The following is a 23,027-nucleotide window of genomic DNA, read 5'->3' on the forward strand; positions in this document are numbered from 1 at the left end:
GCTACCATTCTAGACCAGGTGACTATCAAATTGTTTCAGACTGTGGCAATTATCTTCAAACTTGTCTGTCTGTTTTATTTTTAAATTCTCTTCTGTCAATTCTTCACACAAAGCCAAAATATTCTTTCCCTATGCTGCCAATGTCCTTGTCTTTTAAATAAAATTCAAAGTCCCTGAATTGGACTTCATGAATTGACTCATGGTTGGCTGCCTGCAAGAAGAGTGAGATCTATTAAAGCTTTCTCAATCCCTCCAAGCTACCATCAATCTAATGACTAATTTTTTTTAACTTCTGTAATTCTGTGAGCTGATGCTGGGTGGCTTCTGTATCTTCCCATATGAGGAAGTCCTAGACAAGAATTTGTTTCTATTTGGTTGCTCTCTACAAAAGCCTGCAAGAAGCAACAATACTCTCAACATCCTGATATTTAGCCAAGATCCCTAACCTCTCCATTTCTGGAGGTATGTGATCTGAGTCTCAGATAATAACAGGTGATGGTAATTCACCAATTTCTTTGCCAGGACATACCAAGAGACAGTTTCAGGATGGGGAGGTCCTCACTGTTCCCATCATTGTCTCAGATGACAACACATTTTTTTTTTTTCTGAAGGCCTGATTTTACACATTACTCCAGATACATCTGATTTTTATATTAGTCAAGATATTTGGATGCAAGTGTCAGAAACCAACCCAAGTGACTCTAAGATGTTTAAAAGGGACTTATTATAAGGACTGGAAAGAATCTCACATAACCCACCAGCAAAAAAGCAGCCAAGTTAAGAAAGCTCTACTTGTTCGTGAAGAGCTATCAGGAACCTAGGAAGGGTTCCTTCCTCGCCTCTCATTTCTGCTTCTCTCTGCACATTAGCCTCACATTTCTCTATGACTGAAGAATTGATTCCTTTGCAACCCAGTCCACATGACAGAATGTGGCTAACCACAGTTCCCAATTGTACATAGTACAAGTCCAGCCCCTTAGAAAGACCAGTCTTTCACAGTTCCAATTCCAAATTCCTGCAGAAGGGTCTGAAACTAGCCCACCTTGGGTCAGGTGGCCTCCCCTGTTTCAGTGAACCATAGCCTGGAAGATGGAACCACCTCGGTTCCCATTTCTTTCCTTTGGCTATGATGTATCCACTGCTGAAAGTAGAAGCGTTCAAGAGACTATGGTAAGGATTGGTAGTCTCTTCAAAGATACGTGATATAGCAAGGACATGGACACTTGCTGTATAATGGACATGATTAGGACTAATAGCCCACGTCTTTTAAAACTCTTCCGATGAAAAATGTGAAAAAAAAAAAACAAACAGCAGACCTAGGCAGCTATGTTTATATCACATGACCCAGACCTTATTTGAATGCATAGCAGACAATCTGCCCAATAGTGTGGCTGACCTGTTCACCCAAGTTCATTCTCTGGAGAATTTTAACCAAAAATCACAAGTACCATGGTCAGATTGGTGGTGAGAACTTGAACTGACTAGTCATGTATGTTTGTGGGCTAGTGGCCAGGTTGAGGCCCCAGAGAAACAGAGAAAGCTGATTTAAAGAAGGACAGAAATAATCAGAGCGAAGCAGAGCTGAGCTGGACCATGACACCCCAGAGACATGAGAATGAAGCTTTGGTTCCCAGTAGCTCCTGGAGTCTAGTTCCCATGAGGCCTCACAGCAGTTCAGCTTCCTTATCCTTGAAATTGCCTACTTTAGCTTTACCAAAAAAAAAAAAACAAAAAAAAAAACCTCTCACTCTACTGAGCTAGCTTGAATAGATTTCTATTTGCCATAGCCAACAATCCCTGACTAAGAGAGCCTGAGAAGGTGTCAAATAAGGAGTGAAGCCTGAGGAGTGGGAGAAAGTCTCATCTGCCATTTAGCTGAAGTGCTCAGAAAAGCATCAGCTAATGCACCTCCCTGTTCACGTCTGCTTCTCCAGTTTTCAGAAAATGAAGTTCTCAGAGTTCTTTAAAAACATTCCATCTGTATTTTAAGCCTCATTAGGAAAAGACCTGCTGGTAGAGGCTGCTAGTCATTGAAACAGCAATATATACAATTCTTTCTGAACAGGATAGGCTATCCTCACTTGGCTTACAGGTCATCAAACAGAACTTAAAGCTTGATGTGTAGCATTAAGCAGAGGCTACCTCAACCACTCCATAATCCTTCCTTCTTTCCTTCCTCTTTCTTTCTGTCTTTTACTTCCTTCTTTTTTTTCTTCCTTCTTTCCTTTTTCTCAGGTGTTATTTTTACTACTAGAGGATAAGGATTTAATGATGAGCAAAAGAGACACAGCCCTTGCCTTCATGATGTTTACAATCCGATTGGGGAAATAGACTGTTATTGAATATTAATCACTGAAAAATGTAAAATTACATTTGTGTTAAGTGCTACAGAGGGGAGATTCTATGAGAAGCTATGAGAAATAAAAAGAGGTTCATAGACCCCATCAGGGAAGGCCTGGGAAGATCACTGAGCAAGTAAGCTGAGATCTGAATGTCAGTAGGAACGACCCTGGTAGGAAAGTGAGTAGAGGCTGTGGAGTGGCCTGAGCAGACCCTGGACAGTATGGAATTAGCCATACTCATGTATTTGAGTGACTGGAAGGAGCCTTTAAGCCAAGGCAGGGCTAAGGAGAGTATGGTACCAGGCAAGCCTAGCAGTTGGTTGGGGCTGGATTACTTAGAACCTTACAGGCCAGGTTCAGGATTTTGGTCTTCAATCTAAGACCAACTGAAACCATATGCTACAAGGCATCAGGTTGACTCCCAGGTTATTGAGAAAAATGCCTTATTATCTTATTTAAAAGTTCAAACTTTCCTGCTCTCTATCATCCACACCCTTTCCCTAGTTCTCATGTGCTAATTGTTTATTAAACTATTCTGCAACTGAAACTGCAAAATGTAAAGTCTAAGTCTAGCAAAGGGCTCTACTATCCAGGAAAAGAGCCAAAAATTATCAAATGTATGGATAGATATACAAAGTGACAGAGAAAGAGAGAGCAGAAAGAGAGAGTATAGATCAATACACAGAAGAAGTCTCAGGGAATTTTGTCTCCAATATATCCGTGAGATATTACAACGTTGTTGTGTTGGTTAAATAATGTGTTTATTATCATAAAGAAAATAGATCTTTAATCCATATGGCCATATGTAAAATACCTATACAATTACAGTCATACGAGATGTAATTTTTTCTAAGTATTTTAAGACCTCACTAACCAAGAAAACCATTTTGAATTAGGGAAAAGATACAATTACAGAACTCCTATTTTGTTACCTACACATCGGCTTTTAATATGAACTACTAACAGTACTTTTGAAACTACCTTCTACCCTGTTTTAATGAGTGGACACAAGGACTATCCCATACAAGGTAGCAGCAGATCACACCGTCTCCTGGTTGTGTGTGGCATTCTTCTTCCCTCTATACAGGGGTTGGGGACAGGCTTGTACTTTTTGTTTTGTTAAATTTCTAGGCTTTATAAATCAAGATGAAGCATCAAGGAATGCACAAAAGAAAGGCAAGACTGGCCAGGCCCAGTGGCTCATGCCTATAATACCAGCACTTTGGGAGGCCGAGGTGGGCGGATCACCTGAAGTCAGGAGTTCAAAACCAGTCTGGCCAACATGGCGAAAGCCCACATCTACTAAAAATACAAAAAGTAACAGGGTGCAGTGGTGGGTGCCTGTAATCCCAGCTACTCGGGAGGCTGAAGCAGGAGAATCGTTTAACCAGGGAGACAGAGGTTGCAGTGAGCTGAGATTGCGCCACTGCACTCCAGTCTGGGCAAAAGAGCAAGACTCTGTCTCAAAAAAAAAAAAAAAAAAAAAGAAAAGAAAAGAAAAGAAAAAGAAAAGGCAAGACTTGGCCATTTCATATGCCAAAATTGTAAAAAAAAAAAAATGCTAAAACAAATTATCCTGCTATAATTAAAAAAAGAATTTGCCATAACAAATCCTAGTCTTCACCCTTGTGTCTGAGTTGATATTCTGTCACCTCCCAACATCCTTGGAAAGCAGGTGATGTTATTATACCTATTCCACTGTTAAGCAAACTGAGGCTCAGAATGATTGTGCCACTTATTCAATATCTCACAGGAATAATGGGGGCAGCATCAAATCTGGGTCTGTCTGACTCCCAGTTCGTACTGCTGGAAGAAGACCCACGTTAAAGACACTGTCTTGGATCTTTTGTGGAAAGCAGGGCCAGGACCAGGGTAAGACAAGCGAAGTGCAAAATTTAAGGAGGTTCTCACTTTCAGGTACTGACCCTGCACTTGCACAACTCAGAGAGTGAGCACTTCCTTAAAAGTAAGTACTAAACCACACAATCTTCAAGGAACCTGTGTGGTTCATTTTCTGTATCAACTTGGCTGGGCTACAGTGCCCAGTTATTGAACCAAACACCAGCCTAAGCATTGCCATCAAGGTATTTTTCTCTGCTATGATTAACATTTAAATCAGTTGACTTTGAGTAAAGCAGAGTACTCTTTGTAATGTGGGTCTGCCTCATCCTGTAAGTTGAAGAACTTAAGGGAAAAGACTCACAAAAAATAATGAATTCTTCCTCCACATAACTTAAGACTGAGAACTACAACATCATCTCTTCTCTGAGCCTTCTACCTGCCACCTGCTCTGCAAATTTCAGACTTGCCAGCCCCCACTATCATATGAGCCAAATTCTCTAAAATAATTCTAGATAGATAGGTAGACAGGTAGGTAGGTAGGCAGGAAGGTAGGTAGAAATATAAATGCTATATATAGATAAAAATATATTTTCTATTGTTTCTTTAGAGAACCTGGCTGATAAAGTACCTTAAAATCACTATCATCTAAGCAACGAAAAGCAAGCACCTAACAGCTCACCCTGATAGAAGAGCCCAGTGTAGTGGGAGGTGAACTTCACAACGGCTGAATGCCGCTCTACAGACAAACTGCCAATATTCAATCCTAGCTCAGCTGCTGGCTATGTTATGTGACCTTGGAAAACTTTCTTTTTAAATGTTTACTGATACATAATAATTGTACACATGAATGGGGTACATGTGTTATTTTGGTATATGCATACAATGTGTAATGACCAAATCAGTGTAATTATAATATTCATCACCTCAAATATTTGTCATTTCTTTATGTTGGGAATGTTTCAGATCTTCTCTTCTAGCTATTTTGAAATGTATGGTTAATTTTTGTTAACTATAGTCACACTACTGCACTAGACGAAGGAAAACCATCTCTCTTGGACTGTACATTCAACCCTCTCCAATAATAGTTATAAAGATGCAACAAAATAATGTTGGATTGGGAAACAGTAACAATTCCCATTCCTTTCAGCTTCATCACAGAACAAACAAACAAAAAAAATCCATGGCACTATTTTTATTGCTAAGCCAAAACACTTAATCTTATTAGTGGATAAGGGAGCCTGCAGAAGCCTTGTGTCTCCAAGGCCACTGGGCTAAGAGTAGAGTTCTCAGACTCTTAATTTCCTTTTATGCACAAAGGAGTTTCAGTTTAAAGTTGCTTTCCTTCCTCCTTCTCCTCCTCTTTCTCCTCCTCCTTCTCCTCCTCCTTCCCCTCCTCTTCCTCCTCCTCCTCCTCCTTCTTCTCTCTCGCTCTCTCCCTCTCTGTCTCTGTCTCTCCATTGTCACTTCTTTAAACACTACTTCCTAGCCTTTTCTCTCCTCTTAAGACTTGTTTATGTGACGCTCATCATCTATTATTACCAACAATTAATATTTATTGGCATAAAATGATGATAAGTTGTACAGAGCAGAGTAATTCCAGAGACAACCTTCCTTCCCTCAAATCCTAATTCTTCCTCCATCCAATCTGCTCTTCTCATATGCTGAGTCATAGTCTAGCGATATAGCGACACTATTAATATTCTCTTACATTTATATAGCTCAGGAAATCAGAGAGCCAAGGTTAGAGAAGTTTGAAAGCTCATATAGTCCAGAAACTGTGCCACTTTCTATATACAATTCCACTGTTATCTGTGATGGAGATTGCAAACTGCTGGGCCGAAAGAGAAATCCAGACATCAAATCGGGATTTTAAAACAAACCTAAGTTTTAAAAAATCCATAAACTTTCCATTTTTTAAAATTCGTTTTCAAATTTCTCTTGAAAAACAAAATGCAGATTTCTTGCAACACATGGCATCTCTTGGTTAGAGCTGAGAGGTCATTGCTCCTATGGAGCATGACCCACCCTTTCCTATTGAATTATCCTGAGTCCATATCACTCATTTGCTTGGCTCCTGATGTTTGAATCTTCCACAACAGTCCCCAAGAAAACATCCATCTACACTTGAGCACTCCCAGGGAAAGGGAACTCACCATCTCCAAAGACAACCCATCCTCTCTTTGAACAGTTCCTTCCAGAGCTCTTTCTTAAACTCTAAAAGCCAAGGCATCCATCTCCTTAACACTAAACAAAGGAAGAGATTTCCTCACTGAATTTTTTCCAAAGTAAGCATCCCCAGTGCCTCCTCTAATTTGGTTTCTGGTTCCTTTACCACCTTGGTTTTCATTTTCTGGGCATGCTTTATTCTATTTCTATTTCTTTTAGAGGATAAAATCCAGAAATAAAGGTTTCTTCCTGCTAGATTCAGCTCATCCCTCTATCTTCTAGAATTTTATCATGTACTAATTAAAGAAGAGCTTACTAAGTGCCTACCAGGTGGCAGACTCTGTGCCAGGCACCAGCATCACTTTGGCAAGCAGCGCAAGCTAAGTGCCTGCCCTCCTGGAGCTCGGATTCCAGAGGGAGACATGTCGCCCAGCAATCTCCCACAGAAATGGAAACTTGCACTGTCATGTGTGCAAAATAAACTCAAGACGAATCCAAGATGTGAGACATAAAAAATGAAATTGTAGCAAATCTTAAAAAAAGGTAAATAATTTGATTATCTTGGAGAGAAGGCCTTTCTAAAATCAATAGAAAACCTAGAAGCTATAAAAGAAAAAAATGAATAAATCTAACTACATCAAATTTTAACATTTTTGGAAGTTAAAAGCATCATGAGTGAACTCAAAAGGCAAATTTGTGAAAATATTTGCAATACAAATGACAGACAAAGGACTGATTTTCCTAAGGTACAAGTTGCTCTTATAAATCAATCAACAAAGCACATAAAAAATTTACAAAAGAAATACAAATGATGCAAACAAATGAGATGATTCTGAAGCTCATTAATAATCAAACAAATACAAATTAAAATGAGATACTTTCCAAGTAAGTATTGGCCATATTTTAAAATGAATGCTCCCAAATGCTGTCAGATCATAGGGGATCCAGCATTTTCATTCAATGCAAATTGAAACAGCCCTTCTGGAGAGAATTCCATGATTAGCTTATTTTAAATGTCCTGAATTTCATAAATATGTACGAATATTATCTGTGAATTATAAATAAAGCTTTAAAATAAAATAAACGTTCTGATTCTGCCATTTCATTAGTTTCTATTCTTTATCTTCTCCTCCCACCTATCCCTGAGTCACATCATGGCTTCCAGAACTAGCTGCCACATGTACTTCCCCGGGTCCTCATACCAATCCTCTTGTAATACCAGTTACAGATCGAGTAGAATCACTACTCAATCTGTAATTTCTGGAACTCAGGACCGCTATTCTCCTGGCCTGAGAGGATTTCCCCATAGCCTGTCAGAGCTCCTGGGAAATGCAACAATGGTCTGGTTAACTCAGCAGTCTCTGTGTCAAGGTTCCTGATAAAGATGCAATCTGAACTGTCTTGGAGTGTCTTTCTACCCCAATTCTCTTACCTACAGTAGATTATTGTAACTGGAAAAGAAATTTAAGTACCGAGAGCAACGGGAGAGACTGAGTAACTTTAGAACTAAGGCAGTTATCATTATGCCTGGGGTAATTGTGTGTGCAAGGTTAAAAAAAAAAAAGGTTGGGGGACTGAAAACTAAGACATAAATTCATAAATTCACTGGCTATATCATCTGGAAATGTCTTTTCTCAGTAAGGACTGGTTGTGTATACATAGCTTTAATGAGCTAATACCCACTAGACCTATGTTCCCCCAGCATTTTTAGTTCACATTCATCCAGCGCTTGCACCCTAACATCTGTGCAGTCCCACAAGCTTTCAACAGAAGAGTTTTACTTTATGTTGTTTGTATTATGAAACAAGAGTCATACCAAAGACAGTTTTTCAAACTGTCATTCACTCTTCTGCAGATTTGGATTTGCCTTCCCCGAGGAACATCCCCTTCCCCAAGTAAACTATGAAAGCAAATGATGCAACACCACCTTCTCAAAAGCAACATTAAGACACAGTTGCTACTTAGCTGTAGTACCTGGGGCAGGGTACCTGGGATTATTTAACCATCCCAGGCTTCATTTGCCACACAGGTAAAAAGGAGCCAACAATAGATGAGAAAGAAGAAGGGTGGGCCTGAAAATGAGTATGAGAGCTCTTTTCTGTTAATCCTGAGACTTTTTGTACCACATCTCCTCTCATTGTATTAAGGATCTCAGTAAAAGTTAGTTGAGTTCCTCTTTTCAACAAACAATGCTAGGAAAACTGGATATCCCATGCAAAAGAATAAAGTTGGGTCCTTAACTTGCATGTGGCATACCCATACAAAAATGAACTAAATAGGGATAAAATACCTAAACATAAAGGCTAAAATGACAAAACTCTTAGAACAAAACATAGAGGAAAAGCTTCATGACACTGGATGTGGCAAAGATTTTTTAGGTATCATACCAAAAGCACATCTTGTCTTACTAGAAGGTCTTCGGGGCAATAACATGCATGGAGCTGTCATCTCCTGTGATGATGATGCCTTCTTCTAGAATACCTCCTGAAGGACCTGCCTGGGGCTGTTTTAGAGTTAACTTGCTTTCTGTGAGTAGAAGGAATACACTCTAAAATAACAACACATTAGTATATTAACTACATAAACTAGTAACGTCTTCTTTTATTATCATTATCAAGTATTATGTACTGTACATAATTGTATGTGCTATACTTTTATATGGCTGACAGTGCAGTAGGTTTGTTTACACCACCATTACCACAAACATGTGAGTCATGTGTTGTCCTATGATGTTAGGATGTTTACAATGTCCATAGGAGATGGAAATTTTCAGCTCCATTATAACCTCCTGGAACCATTGATATGTGATCCATTGTTGATTGAAATATCCTTATATGGTACATGATGACATATAAAGAGCTCACGCAACTCAACAATAAAAAACAAACAATCCAATTTATTTTTATTTTTTGCAGAGGCAGAGTCTCATCATGTTGCCCAGTGGTTGGGGAGGCCAAAGTAGGAGGATCGCTTGAGACCAGGGGTTCTCCCCGAACACTGGAATTATAGGAGTGAGCTACCACACCAGGCCCAAACAACCCAACTTAAATATGAGTAAAGAACTTGAATAGACATTTATCCAAGAAGATACACAAATGGCTAATAAGAACATGAAAAGATGTTCAGCATCACTAGTCATTAGGTAATGCGATTCAAAACCATAATGAAATACTATTTCATGCCCGTTAGAATAGCTATTACCAAAAAAATGGAAAATAAGTGTCGAGCATGTGAAAAACTTAGAACCCTTATATATTGCCAGTGGGAATGCAAAACGGTGCAGCTGCTGTGAAAAACAGTAGGTGGCTCCTCAAAAAGTTAAGCATAGATTTACCGTATGATCCAACAATTCCACTTTTAAGTAGTATATACTATGCAAAATAATAGGAAACAGGAACTTGAACAAATCTTTGTTCACCCACGTTTATAGCAACATTATTCACAATAGCCAAAATATAGAAACTACCCAAGTGTCCACCAACAGATTAACGGATAAACAAAATATGGTCTATCCACGCAACAGACTATTACTGATTTATAAAAAGCAATGGAGTTCTGATATTTGCTACGAATTGCATGAACCTTGAGAACATTATGCTAAATGAAAGAAGCCAGACACAGAAACCCAAATATTATATGAATCCACCTTTATGAAGTACTTAGAAGAAGCAAATCCGTAGAAACAGAACTAGAATGGTGATTGCAGGGGGCAGAGGGAAATGGGGAGTTAATGGGTAGAGTTTCAGTTTGGGATGATGAAAAACTTCTGGAGAGGGATAGTGGTGATGGTTGCAAGACAATACGAATGTACTTAATGCCACCAAATTGTGTACTTACATGGTTAAAATGGTAAATTTTTTAAACCATGTAAGTTTCAATATTACGTGTATTTTATTGCCAAAGAAGCTTTTAAACAATCAAGAGGGAATTTTTTAAGTTAGTTAAGTGCCAACTATGTGCGAAGTCCTAAGCAACACACCAGGGATACAGTGAGGAGCAGAGTGCCCAGCTCCTCAATAAAGAGATAATTTATTGAATTAATGAATGAAATATTTTAGGCTCTGTCTATATATAAAACAACAGATGTCAACAGGCTATTTTTACAATGCTTTTTTCAGGGGTTTTAATACTCAAAGAAGCAAATTTAGTAAGGGTAGAATTAGAAAGAGTTTAGATATTCATTCCGTTACAAGATCAAAAGCACTTTTTTGATGCTCTTGCTGTCATTTTTTATTTTTGTGTTTCACTATTATGTTTTAAATAAGGACAAAGATGTTGAGAAAAAGAAAAAGACACAATGTTCTTTTCAACTATTTTCAGAAAACCTCATGGTTTTTGAAGAAGAGATGAGTGGAAATAGCTGAGAGTGTCTTTCCCAACAGGACCAAAAGGATGAATTGTATAATGTCCATGAAGCATCTTGATCTCCACAAGCGACTTCGCGGATCCACTACAGGGAAGCCGACAGCCTCCTTTCTTTTCAACTTCTGTCGGCTCTCCCCAGTTTCTCTGGTGATTTATCCTCTCCACATTCTCTATCGGTAAGATTCAGGAGAAAATTTAGTTTGAGGTTTGAATTCAGAATCAGGCAAAATGAGATTCAAAAACTAGAGCTGCCTTACCTTCTTTGAACTCCATCATCAGTAAAAACCTTCAAACCAAAAATGCTTCATTTCTTTTTTGCCCTTTAGCCCCATAGCCACCAAAAAGGTATGGGAGATCCACGGGGATGGTGGCATTGGGGCCTGGGCAGCTCTGTTCTTGTAGTCATTTGCACATGGCTTTGATGGCATTTTCCCTTCCCTGTAGCTTGGACAAATAGACTTGGAGCAAGGAGGTAAAAAAGAAATCTGGTAAGTATCTCTATCCATCTTGTACTGATCTTCATGACAAAAGAAAAATTGTGTGTGGTTGTTTTTGCTCTTATCTGAAGCATGGTGGCTCCCTCAGACAAAATGCATTCCCATACACAAAAAGTAAATATATGTATATACACACACTTCTGCCAAAGACCCTAGATTATGTGTTGTATGGTTTATACTCCATCCTTCTACCCTAGACCCATGCCCTCATGCTGATAATCTCATTTATTTAGCTTTATTTGTTTAGCTGATAATCTAGTTTATTTAGCTTAATATATGTGAAAAATACAAATCCATAGTTAAAGTTTTGATGTCGCTCTAAGTGATCAAGAACATAGTACTTTGGCCTTTTGGTGAATTAAATTGAGTCAGTTCAGAGTTTGAGGATCTGCTTTCTTCATCTTTCCAATATCATTGTTGGCAAATTGAGGCCAAAGTATTATAGCTAAAAATGTATAATTCCAAAGTCTAGTTCCTAAAAGAAATACACTCAGAAGTGAGAGGGAAAAAAAGAAAACAATGCCAGAATTCCTGACTGAATTCTATTTCTAAAAGAGTATGTGTAGAGTCTATTTTAAGAATGAGACTTTTTATTTTAAGAATGAAGCCTTTAAATAAGTGGAAACTCAGTACAGAATCTGACACAAATTAGGTAATGTATGAATGTTTTTATTCATTTATTAATATGTATAATAGCAATACAATATACAGCATTCCTCAGTGCTTTTTACATTAATCAGAAGATAATTGCCTAAAACACACTAAAACTTCATTTTATTTTTATCTACTTGGTGCATACACGAGGCAAATGTATAAACATAAAACAATGCAGATGTATCAAAGATCACTCATTTATAGGCAAAATTGGTTGCCACTCACAAAGTAGAAACTGGGAGGGGTATGAGGTTTTTCCTGCCACTATCAAAATAGCAAACCCCCACTGTCTAGCATTTTGCTCATTTCTTTGTTTTTACATTTGAAGACCTTCCCTGCCTTTAAGCACAGAAGAAGCCCAGTAAGGGGCGGTTTCTTAAGCTCATTAACACAGTCTGGCATATGGTAGGAGGTTAATGGAAACATGCTGACCCCTTAAGAAAGAGTAGTTGATGATCATTTTGATGAAGGGACAAATAGCGTATACCTGTGTCTACCTGAGAAAGGTCACACTTTATGGAAGGAAAAGTGCACCAATGAAAAGGTGGGCATCACCAAAAACACATTTCCCTAATTTTGCCACTTTGCCAAGAATCAGTCCTAAGCCACCATCAAAGTCATGCACCTGCCAGCTTTCTCTAACATAACATGTGTCCTAGAATGAAGCATACAGTATTGCATGGAAATCAAATGCCATGCACTGGGATGTACCAGCTGTTGTTTCATAGACAAAGTGGTTCTATTTCCCTCCAACTCCACTACCACCAGCCTCCTTTCCACTCATCACACTGCAGCCAAAGGTATCTTTTAAAAATTCGTATCTGACCATTTCACACTTTACTTTTGAAATAAAGTTCACAAGTCCCTAAGCAAATCCGCAAGGCTCTGTAACACAGTTTCTCTGGAATTCACCAGTTGCATCTCACCCTAAGACCCACTCCCTCATGCTACAGCCAATCCCAGTTCCTCAAGGCATCCCATTTCACAGGCCTTTGAATTTGCAACTCTTTCTGTCTAGAAGAGTCTTCACAACCCATGACTATGGCATACTTATTCTCAAAGCCTCTGCTTAAATGTTAATTTCTCTCAGAAGCCTTTTCTGATCACACCAAACTAGGTTGGCACCCAATTACACAGCCTAATAACACCCTGTGCTTCTTCTTTTGTTTCACTTTGCAAAATTGTAAAAAATAATTAATTAATTAATTAACCGTGCAATGGTTGAATATCTGTCTATGTCCCAAGTTCTAATCTCCATGCTGAAGGAACCATATCTATCTTATTTATTACTCTAAACTTAATATTCAATACATAGTAGATATAATATATACTTAATATATTCTAAACTTAATATTTGTTACATAGTAGATAGATTATATTTGCTGAATTGATGAATAAAATTGTGAAGTCTCCATGGAGATATTTCCCAGGTAATATTTCTAGCAGATGAGGAAGTCATTAAAAAGTGGCAGTCAGATTCATTGTTATCTGTCTTCTGACAATAGAGTAAATGTCCTAGAGGAGATGAAAGTAGATAATGGTTTTCATTATTGGAGAATAGGAAATAACTTGAGTTAATTGAGGCAGATGGTCCATGAACAATGCTTCAGAAATAAAATAGAGCTTCTGACCTTTGGTGATCAAGAAATATTACAAAGTTATATATGGGACTCACTTCAGCCCTACATCAAGATCAAATTGTTTCCAATAATTGATGCAAATCATTACATCCTTCTTTTTTCCACAGTGTCTGAGTCCTCTATGCCATCTTGGGAAGCAGGCTAACACACCTCCTTTTTTCCATGACAAATCCTAAATTGGGTATGACTGAATGTTAAGAAAAGTTTTCTTTCATCAAGGCTGATATCCACACTACAATCCACGATCAAAAATGTGACTGCCCCTTACTAGGTAAACAATGAGTTACAGTTTTGTAATCATGTTAGGCACAAAAATGATCTTAATAGAAGAAAATCCAAATAGCTGAGAAAATGCTCCACAATATGCAGGATGATAAGAAAAAAATCCATATTTCATAGCATGTTACTATTTACAAAGCCTTTTGGCATTCCCTCTCTCTTGATCCTGGCTGAAGATCTCTTGACCTTTAACCATAGCAAGGCAGAAATTCTACTGACGAGAAAACTGAAGTGGATCATTTCTGGCTCTAGGTCATAGAGCCAATAAAGAAAGTACTGGAACCCAAATCTAACTTTTTCTCCCTCAATATGTCTTCGTAATTATGAGACCTGGTTCATGTGTTAGGAGGAAGAGACAAAAGCCCAGAGTAAGATTTGCAGAAACTTCTGGATTGACGGAGCTCAAGAGTTACTCTGTTTGGGAAACCCTCATCCTGTTGAAAACTTTCTTCAGAGCCTCCTTCACGTCTTTGTTTCTCAGGCTGTAGATCATTGGATTTAGCATGGGGATGACCACAGTGTAAAATATTGACACAATCTTGTCTTCCTCAAGAGATTTGCCCATGTCGCCTTTCAGGTATATGAATATGAGTGTTCCAAAGAAAAGAGTCACTGCAGTCATGTGAGAAGCACAGGTGGAGAAGGTCTTGGCTTTGCCACCTGCTGTACGAATCTTCAGAATAGCCTGAATGATGAACAAGTATGACGTAAGAATCACTGAAATGCTGGTTGTGATGACCAGAAAAGCTAAGAGGTAGATTACCCATTCCCATGGCCTGGTTGCACTACAGGCAAGCTTCAGCAGGGGTGGGAGGTCACAGAAAAAGAAGTCTACATAGTTGGACTTACAGAAGGTGATAGAGAAGGTGCAGCCAGTGCGGATCACAGAATTGACTATGGCACCAGCATATGCCCCAGCCACCAGCCCCAGGCGGGTCTGTGGTGTCATGGCTATGGCATAGAGGAGAGGGTTACACACAGCCACGTAGCGGTCATAAGCCATCACAGCCAAAAGGAAACACTCAGTGCTAGCACAGAGTGTGAAAAAGAAGAATTGGCTGGCACAGCGCTCATAGGTGATGACCATCTTATCAGTTCCCAAAGTCTCAAGAAACTGAGGAACAATAACAGAAGTGTAGCAAATGTCCAGGAAGGAAAGATGACTGAGAAAGAAGTACATGGGAGTCTGGAGCCGAGGTTCAGTCTGAATTAGCACAATCATGCCCAGGTTGCCCACCATGGTGATGAGAAAAACGACCAGAAACACAAAGAAAAGACCTATCTGCAGCTCTGCCTGCAACCGGAACCCCATCAGAACAAATTCTGTCACCATGGTGCCATTCTCTGCCATGAAGCCAATGTTATCCACTGAAATTAAAAAATAATAATAATAACGTCTCATCGAAGATAAATTAAGGCAGTAGTGGCTTGACTTGATCATTGCTCAGTAATTATAATAATCTTTTAGATTTGTAAAGCACTTTACATTTTCACAAACTTTATTTTACTTGATCCTTCAGAAATCCTTCGAAGCACATATTGTTTTTATTTTTGTTTTATTTTATTTGTTAAGTTCCGGGCTACATGTGCAGGATGTGCCAGCTTGTTACATAGGTAAATGTGTGTCATGGTGGTTTGCTGCACCTATCAATCCGTCACCTAGGTATTAAGCCCAGCATACAGTAGCATTTTTTCCTAATGCCCTCCTCACCTCTCGCCCTCCCCCAACAGGCCCCAGTATGTGTTGTTCCCCTCCCTGTGTCCATGTGTTCGCCTTGTTCAGCTCCCACTTATAAGTAAAAACATGTAGTGTTTGGTTTTCTGTTCCTGTGCGAAACACATATTGTTAATCCCATTTTTGACAGAAGAATATGAGGGTCAAAGAAGTGAAGTGACCCAGATTTCACAATTGGTAAACAGGCAAAGCCTAGGTTAGACCTCAATTCCTGAGGCACTTCCAAAACTTCTGACAGGTCCCAAATTGGAAACCTTAATCAGCCTCGTGTGGAGGAAGAAAGCACTTTGTTGAAGAAACCCTAGTGGTGTAGTATAAAAGACACGGGCTTTGAAATAAGGTGTAGGTTTGGATACCTTCAGACCTTGAGCAAGTTAAGTAACCTTTCTGAACTTCAGCCTCCTTCTTTGTTAAATGAGGATTACAATGCCCAAATTATAATATTATTGTGAAGGATATAATTTACATAGTATGTTAACATGGTCTGACACACATTTAGAATTATTTTTTCTAAATTCTGAGATAATATGAGTGACATGCTCTTAGGTTCATATACATTCTAGAATCATAAGTCCACAGCCACGTGCAGTTCCAGCATCAACTCCACCTTTCTTTAGGGTTGTTTCTGATGTGCATATATGCACAATGGATTTGTATGCTAGACAGTGAGTCATAAAGAACAAGCACTGTCAGGACCTCTATAGCCCATTGCCTGCCAAGTCGCCTCTTCCTCTCTGTTCCTGCCAAGCAGCATGGCCTGGTTTCCAAGTTCTCCTCTTATTCCAAAGGATGTGTCCTAGTTTTTTTAATGCCACGTCATTATCAATCAGTGAGATACATGAATCAAGCTATTCCAGAATTAGCCTGCAAAACTCATTAAGAGACAAAGCCAGCACACTGAGTTTTGAATTCTAATACAGATGGGGTTCTTGCCAGGTGTTGGGAAAATACTCTCTGTGCCTTTGAACACTGATAATTTAGAGTAATGAACATAGTGAATGTGGACTTCATAGGTGATTCTTGTCCTCTTTCCATCTTTGAAACAAAAACTGAATTTGAAAAAGATCTCATAGGACTTTAGATAAATAATAAAGTAAAACCTTGATCAAGGTTTGGCAAAAGCTGATCTAATTTTTGAGTAATGTTCAGCATCTGGTGGGAGTTTTTTCCCCCACTGAATTCTTCATAGGGTAAATATTTAGGTTGTTTTTCTACACTTAAGGCCAAATCTTATCCTGATCTTCTCCCAAAACAATGATTTGCCACGTTCTTAAGAGGAGTTCATGTAAATCATCCTGGCCAAAGGAAAAAAGAGGCTATATTCATCTATTTATTTAATAAGAATCTACTGAGAACTTACTGTGTAGCAGGCCCTTTTCTAGCTACTTGGAACAAAACAAAGGTTCCTGCCTTCATGCTTATTCTAGTGGAGCCTGGCATATATAATATATGTTCAAAAAAGAAGAAATATATTCTTCTACCACGATAGAAGTTCATAAGTGCTGTGGAAAAAAAATGCTGCAGAGTATGAGGAATTAAAAGTATCAAAGTAAGGATAAGGATATTAAGACCATCACAAAGACTCATTGAAAAGGTGACATTTCAGCAGAAATCCTGGGAATCAGGTAACTACACATATGTGCTTGCATACGTCATTTAGCCACAACTAATAGAAAATAAGGACATAAATCACCAGCAGTGGACCACCCTGCTCCGATTACAAAATATATGGAGGTTTTCAGGTCTTTGGGAGACATGTTCCAGGCAACATTGATCAGAAGTGTCAGCCTCCTGATAGCAGAGAGAAGCTCCTAAGATGCTAGAGGCTCGATAATCAACCTAAGATCACCCAGCACAAAGGTAAGGCTGGAATCCCACAGATATACATAGTGGCTAAGAAAATGGGCCCAGAAGACAAAGTTTGTTCTAAACTTAGACTCAGGCATTTCTATTTGTGTGACCTTGTACAAGTTGCTTGACCTCAAGTCTCGGCCTCAACATCTAGACACTGACAATAACAGCTGCACATGCTCCCCTGAACTTAAAACAAAATTTGAAGGGAAAAAACCCTGAATACAAGATTATTCTCCTTTTTATCCAATATTATTTATTTGTGCTAGAGGTTTGCCCCCTTAGTCTTTCTGATGGGCCAGAATTTGATTTTGTTAATATTTCCTTTTTTTTTTTTTTTTCATTTTCTGTTTATTTTCTTCCTTTTTCCTTTTACCCTCTTCCTTTCTCCCTTCTTCCCCTCATCTTCCCGGGGCCCCACCCCTGCTTTGTCTTTCTGTCCTCCCTCTTTCTTTAGCTTACTCTATAGTAAATTCAATTTGTTTTGGTTCCTTCTCGTGTCTTAGAAAACATAACACACATTACAGAGGTTGGGGAGTGAAACGAGGACGTGATGGTCAAAGGGTACAAACTTTCACTTAGACAGGAGGAATAAGTTCTTGAAATCTATAGTACAGCATGGTGACTATAGTTATTAATAATGTATATTTCAAATTTGTTAAGAGTACATTTTAAATGTCTCACCACAAAAAATGCTAAGTGAGATGACAGATATGTTAATTAGCTTGCTTAATCATTCCAAATTTTACACATTTATGAAAACATCACATTGTACTGCATAAATATATACAAGTTTTGTCAATTAAAAATAATAAAAATACATGTATGATTGTTAAAAGAATAATAACAGCACAGCTGTGCTATGAGAAGAAAAAATATAATTTAAATTAATGGAAACAGCATACTCTGCCTACTAACATTCAGATGTTACTTTTTGTACTTTTATTACAGAGTAAGCAATTCATATCCAAAATTATTATAAAAAGTATCTTTCAAACACTAGGTTTTTAAGTTGCTCCCAAATTTAATTTATTTCTACTTTTTTGCTGCCTAAAATAAGACTCAAAGTGGGTAAGCTACTTTCCCAAGACCACGGTCAATAAACGGCACCAGTTCTTCTGGCTCCAAATTCACCATGCTTAACATTAGCTTACACTACGGTCATCATTTTGGCCCAGGAAGTGGGATGCTCCTGCCTAGCCTCAGGCACCCCCAACTGGGGAAGCACAAATCAGGAGACCCATCTCATTCTACAATTGCTCTAAGAGACACTTTTAGGTTTCTGCTCTGGGAAAGAAGGAGGAAGCATTTTCCTATGGGGAGAGTGACATGGTCAGGGAATAGCAGTTGACTATGATAAGCCAGAGAGAGCATATGATAGGAAGGCTGGAAACAGCACCTGGAGGCCTGGATTCAAGTGTGGGTCCTGCCACTAAAGCAAGTATCTCCCATCTCTTGATGTGCATCCTCATATAAAAAGATGGCACTAACAGACCTCAAATGCTGTATCCTGTTCTATAGCACGACGGTCTCTCTTCTCCTCTTAAAAGTCTAGTGACAGAGGAAAAGAGTATCTATCAATATTAATGATGACATTAAGAAAGTATTCACTGTGTGATAAATACTGTTCTAGGTATTCTATACAAACTGCCTCATTTACTTCTCACAATACCCCAACACAGGACATATGTTTACTATCCCTATTTATAGTCTGGGAAACAGGGGCTTGCAGAGATTCAGAAACTTGGTTTAGGTAAATTCCTAGGCAGGCATTTGAACTGTGGTCTGTCAGGCTCCAGGGTCATGTACGCAGCCATTGTCTCATGGCTCATGATTACGGAAATGATGAAAGCTATTAATAATGCCCTGGAGTGAGCACCTTTCTGTGCCCAGGACTTTTCTAGTGGCTTTATATGTATTTTCCTCTTACACTTGGGCAAGGAGGTAAGTAATATAAGTTAAATAAATTTTTTGGCAAATGACCCCAATTCTAAGTTGGAACCACTGCCCATGTTCTCTGTTTTATAGCATCATTTTTATTTTTCATGTCTTATCTGCAGAGATGGGAGGGTAGAAGAGATACTCAAGGGTCTCATCAGAATCAAACTATAATAAGGAGCCTGCACCCCCTGAGGGCCATCATCTCCAGCACAGATTTAGGTTACAGGACAAAAGTCATGTGAACCAAATCTTGCTTCCGGCTCCTCATTACTGTCTGCTCACCTGTACTTTCCCTTTGCCCAGATCTCACTCCTCATTTTTAGTTTATTGTATCTTGCTACATTATGCATTTTTATAAGCCACTTTAAATCTCTTTTGGAAAGAGGTATTGATGAATACATAAATACAAAATAAAATTGCCCATTTGCCAGATGTCAGAATAATCAGCCCTCTCTGCATTAGACCAATAACAGTGTCGCCAGAGGACTTTGCCAAATGGGTTGTGGAAAGACAGTGCACAAACTGTGGTTCAACCTAAATCAGACTGATCTATGGATGACAGAAAAAGACAGATGCTCAAGGGAGAAAATGAAAACACTTAGGGAGTTCTCCAGGTCTATGCTACTACAGCCAGCTCCTGAAGTCTTTGTAAACCAAAATCCCAAAATAATGACCTAGGCTTTCCTTCTGAGACAGTGAAGAGCCTGAAGGGGGACTGGGAGAGGGTCTTTTAACTCACAGTACACTTTAATGTGATCCTTCTAAGCTTCAACTCTGCCCATTTTGCAATGGACAGAGGAATATTTTAAAGACTAAGGCTGCTGCTCAATGACCACTCATCTTCAGAGGAGCTAGAAAGTTTGGTTCTCGCCAAGAACAGTTGCACCTTGCCATGTGATACATCCCCTAAATTCCTAAACTGGTCAAGAATGATTTGTAATTCTAGATAGAACCGCCAGTCAATTTCCCAGTGATTAAGATTAGGGAAAACAAACAGTATCTCCTCAAAATCTCCAGGCAGGGAGATGAACCATGAATCTGTTTGGTCTCAGAGGAAACATATTTGGTCCCAGGCAATTTGGATCAACTGAGTTGCTGGGAAAGTGAATAGAACACTGAAGCAACAGTTTCCTGTTTTGAAAACCTACAAGAATTTGAAACTGCTGGGTTTTAAGGATGCACAGGAAGGAAGTGCATCCTTAATGCCATCATGAACCCGCCACACTCCACAGTATTGAGCAATATTAACATTTAACATTCTCAGCAATCTGTGATCTAATTGTTGTTCAGGCACAGAAACATTTCACTTCCAGACAGACCTCCCCTGGTGGACGTCTGTAACTCTGGGTTATCTTTCCCCCACATTAGTTATGTCTGTCCAAGGCCCACAGCCTCATTTTTATATCAGGCAATAGTAAACATACCCAGGATAACCATGGTAGGTTATCCAAAAGCTAAGGGAGAAAGACCTCAAGATTGTCTGCTCCTTGAAATTATTAATGCTCCCCAAAATCTCTACTACACCTCAGAAAACTAATGGGGGTTTCAGGAAACAGAAAGTCCCGCAGATTTTAATAGGCCCCATCTGTCATCTTTGGCCAACGAAAGCACTGGGCTAAGAACCAAAAGGCTACTATGGATCGAACAAGAAAGTGCATGGGAAGATGATTCTAAAAGTGAAAAGTGTTCAATTGCAAGGGGTTTCTGTAAGTGCTCAGAGATCAGCCTGATAATAGTACCCACTGCGGGAAATATATAGCCATGGATCTGAAGAGTATTTATATAGTTCAACAAAACTAATCTACTTAGAACCTCCAGGTCAGGTTTAAAGTTATTTAAAAATGGGGAGTCATAAAGGTTGTGCAGTGCACCCAAAGTTATATAGCCGTGCTCTTGGCTGGAATTATGCAACAAAGACGTATAAAGCTCTGCCTATTTGCTCTGTGCCAGGCACTATTCTGGACACGGTGGATGTAGTGACAAATATATAGAACTAAACAGGCATGGATGACAGTGATTCTCTGCCACTAAAATCAAACTGGTATCATCTGCCTGTGCTGACTTAAAGAGGAAAGAGGGAAAAGGAAAGAGGTACAAGATGCCTTGGCTGCTATTCAATGTGTCGGGGTGGACTTGAGTGGACTCAGATTGTTTAAATGGTGAAAAACTAGAGCAGCTCCTTCCACCCACATGCTGTCTGTGTTCAGGTAGAGAAGTAGTTCAAGCGAGAGATGAAAATAGAGTCTCTATTGAAGAGCACTCTGTTTCCCTCAAAATCTTGTTGGGAAAAAAACTTTAGTTGGCCATTTTCTAGTTGAATAAAAACTCACAAAGACATAAGAGAAATATTTTCTGGCAATACATTTGCATTGAAAATAGCAGAAAGGCAGAACCAGCATGGTCTCAAGGAGCCCGAATGCTTTGAAGCTCTATCACAGCAGGGTCAAATCCCAGCCAGTTGCCTAAACTCCCTGGATTCCAATTCTTTCATCTGTAAGATGGGTATGATATCACTTAGCTCACAGGAGTGCTGGGAGGATGAAATGAGGTGACATATTGAGTGTTCGGCAAAGGTTGCTTCTGTTGCACATAGGGAAGATGTAAATATCCTCTCCCCAAAAACTACAAACTACTTTCATAATCCCGCATTTTGGAACATTATACACCCGTTATTTCATTTAATCTCCATACAACCCATTTTCAGATGAAGAAAGTGAGAATCGAAAGGTCAGTTGACATGTCCAAGTGTCATATGGCTAGGAAGAAAAGCAGCCAGAATCGGGACCTAGACGCTTTCCACCATACCACAAAATCCCTTACCAAGGTGCCATAGGGATATGGATGCCCTGCCTGAAGACGGGAGGTCACAGAGAAAGACATGAAAAGTTGGAATCTTGAGGTTCTTCTTCACTTTGCAATCCTGTAGTAAACATCTAGAAGGGCATATAAAGTCTGGACAAGTGCTGACCCTAAATCTCTTACACTTCTCCTTCCCCAGTGGCTTCTCACTCTGACCCATGTGCTCTCAAGACTGACTGTGCAGTAGACTCTTGGAACTTGGAGTCTGCAGGTCATGGTTCCACTCTCCTGCCTTCCAGAAGATAAAGTAGCATCAGCCCCATCCTAGAGATGAGGCAAGAGAGTCCCTGAGATGAGGAGGGCTTGTCCACATACAAAGAGCCAATGAGAAAGGTTGGGGATGACTAGAGCCCAGGTCTCCCACAGCCTGGTGAGGTGCTCTCTCTACCATCTGGATGCTCCTCCTTCAGAGTCTTAGCACAGCTGTTCTAATGACCAGAGCTACTCATGCTCTCTGCCTCTCAGACACCGATAGAAGCAGATGAAATTCTCTTCTTTCAAGGGGGATTAGGGAGAAGAGCCTCAATGATGGATATTCCTAAGTAGAACAAGACTTACAAGGCATGAACATGGACATCAGGCCTCCTTAGTTTTCTGGCTGGGGCCCTTCCTCCTTAGAGCTTCTCAGCCAGCCAGCTTCTAAATGAGAGATCTCAATTAAGCTCAGTCAAGCACTTACAGAAAGTAGCTTGATGGACTCTGAACTGCAGGAATCTGAGGCTTCACTGCCACCCAGAGCAGAAATACCTTCCTCCAGCATCACTGATGGCTGATCTTGGAGCTAGCAGTGACCCTTTCTGACCAATTACACCTATGGGAACTGAACAATTCCAAAGATGGGGAAATTACTCATCCA

The 23,027-nt window shown here is 39.4% G+C and overlaps 2 protein-coding genes across 2 annotated transcripts in view; both read right to left on the bottom strand.

Moving 5' to 3' along the window:
- OR9Q1 (olfactory receptor family 9 subfamily Q member 1) overlaps positions 1-23,027 on the bottom strand; it is a 126,348-nt gene that overhangs the window by 21,296 nt on the left and 82,025 nt on the right. The gene's annotated exons all lie outside the window — the stretch shown is intronic.
- LOC144334507 (olfactory receptor 9I1-like) lies at positions 11,811-15,388 on the bottom strand. The gene has a single exon (XM_077964742.1). The coding sequence runs from the start codon at positions 15,224-15,226 to the stop codon at positions 14,195-14,197; it is 1,032 nt and encodes a 343-aa protein (XP_077820868.1). The 5' UTR covers positions 15,227-15,388; the 3' UTR covers positions 11,811-14,194.

The sequence above is a fragment of the Macaca mulatta genome, chromosome 14, assembly GCF_049350105.2.
Source record: "Macaca mulatta isolate MMU2019108-1 chromosome 14, T2T-MMU8v2.0, whole genome shotgun sequence".
Taxonomy (NCBI): Eukaryota; Metazoa; Chordata; class Mammalia; order Primates; family Cercopithecidae; genus Macaca; species Macaca mulatta.

Bases quoted from the DNA above. Each gene is read 5' to 3' on its own strand.
- LOC144334507 (XM_077964742.1), bottom strand. From the start codon at position 15,226: ATGATCAAGTCAAGCCACTACTGCCTTAATTTATCTTCGATGAGACGT.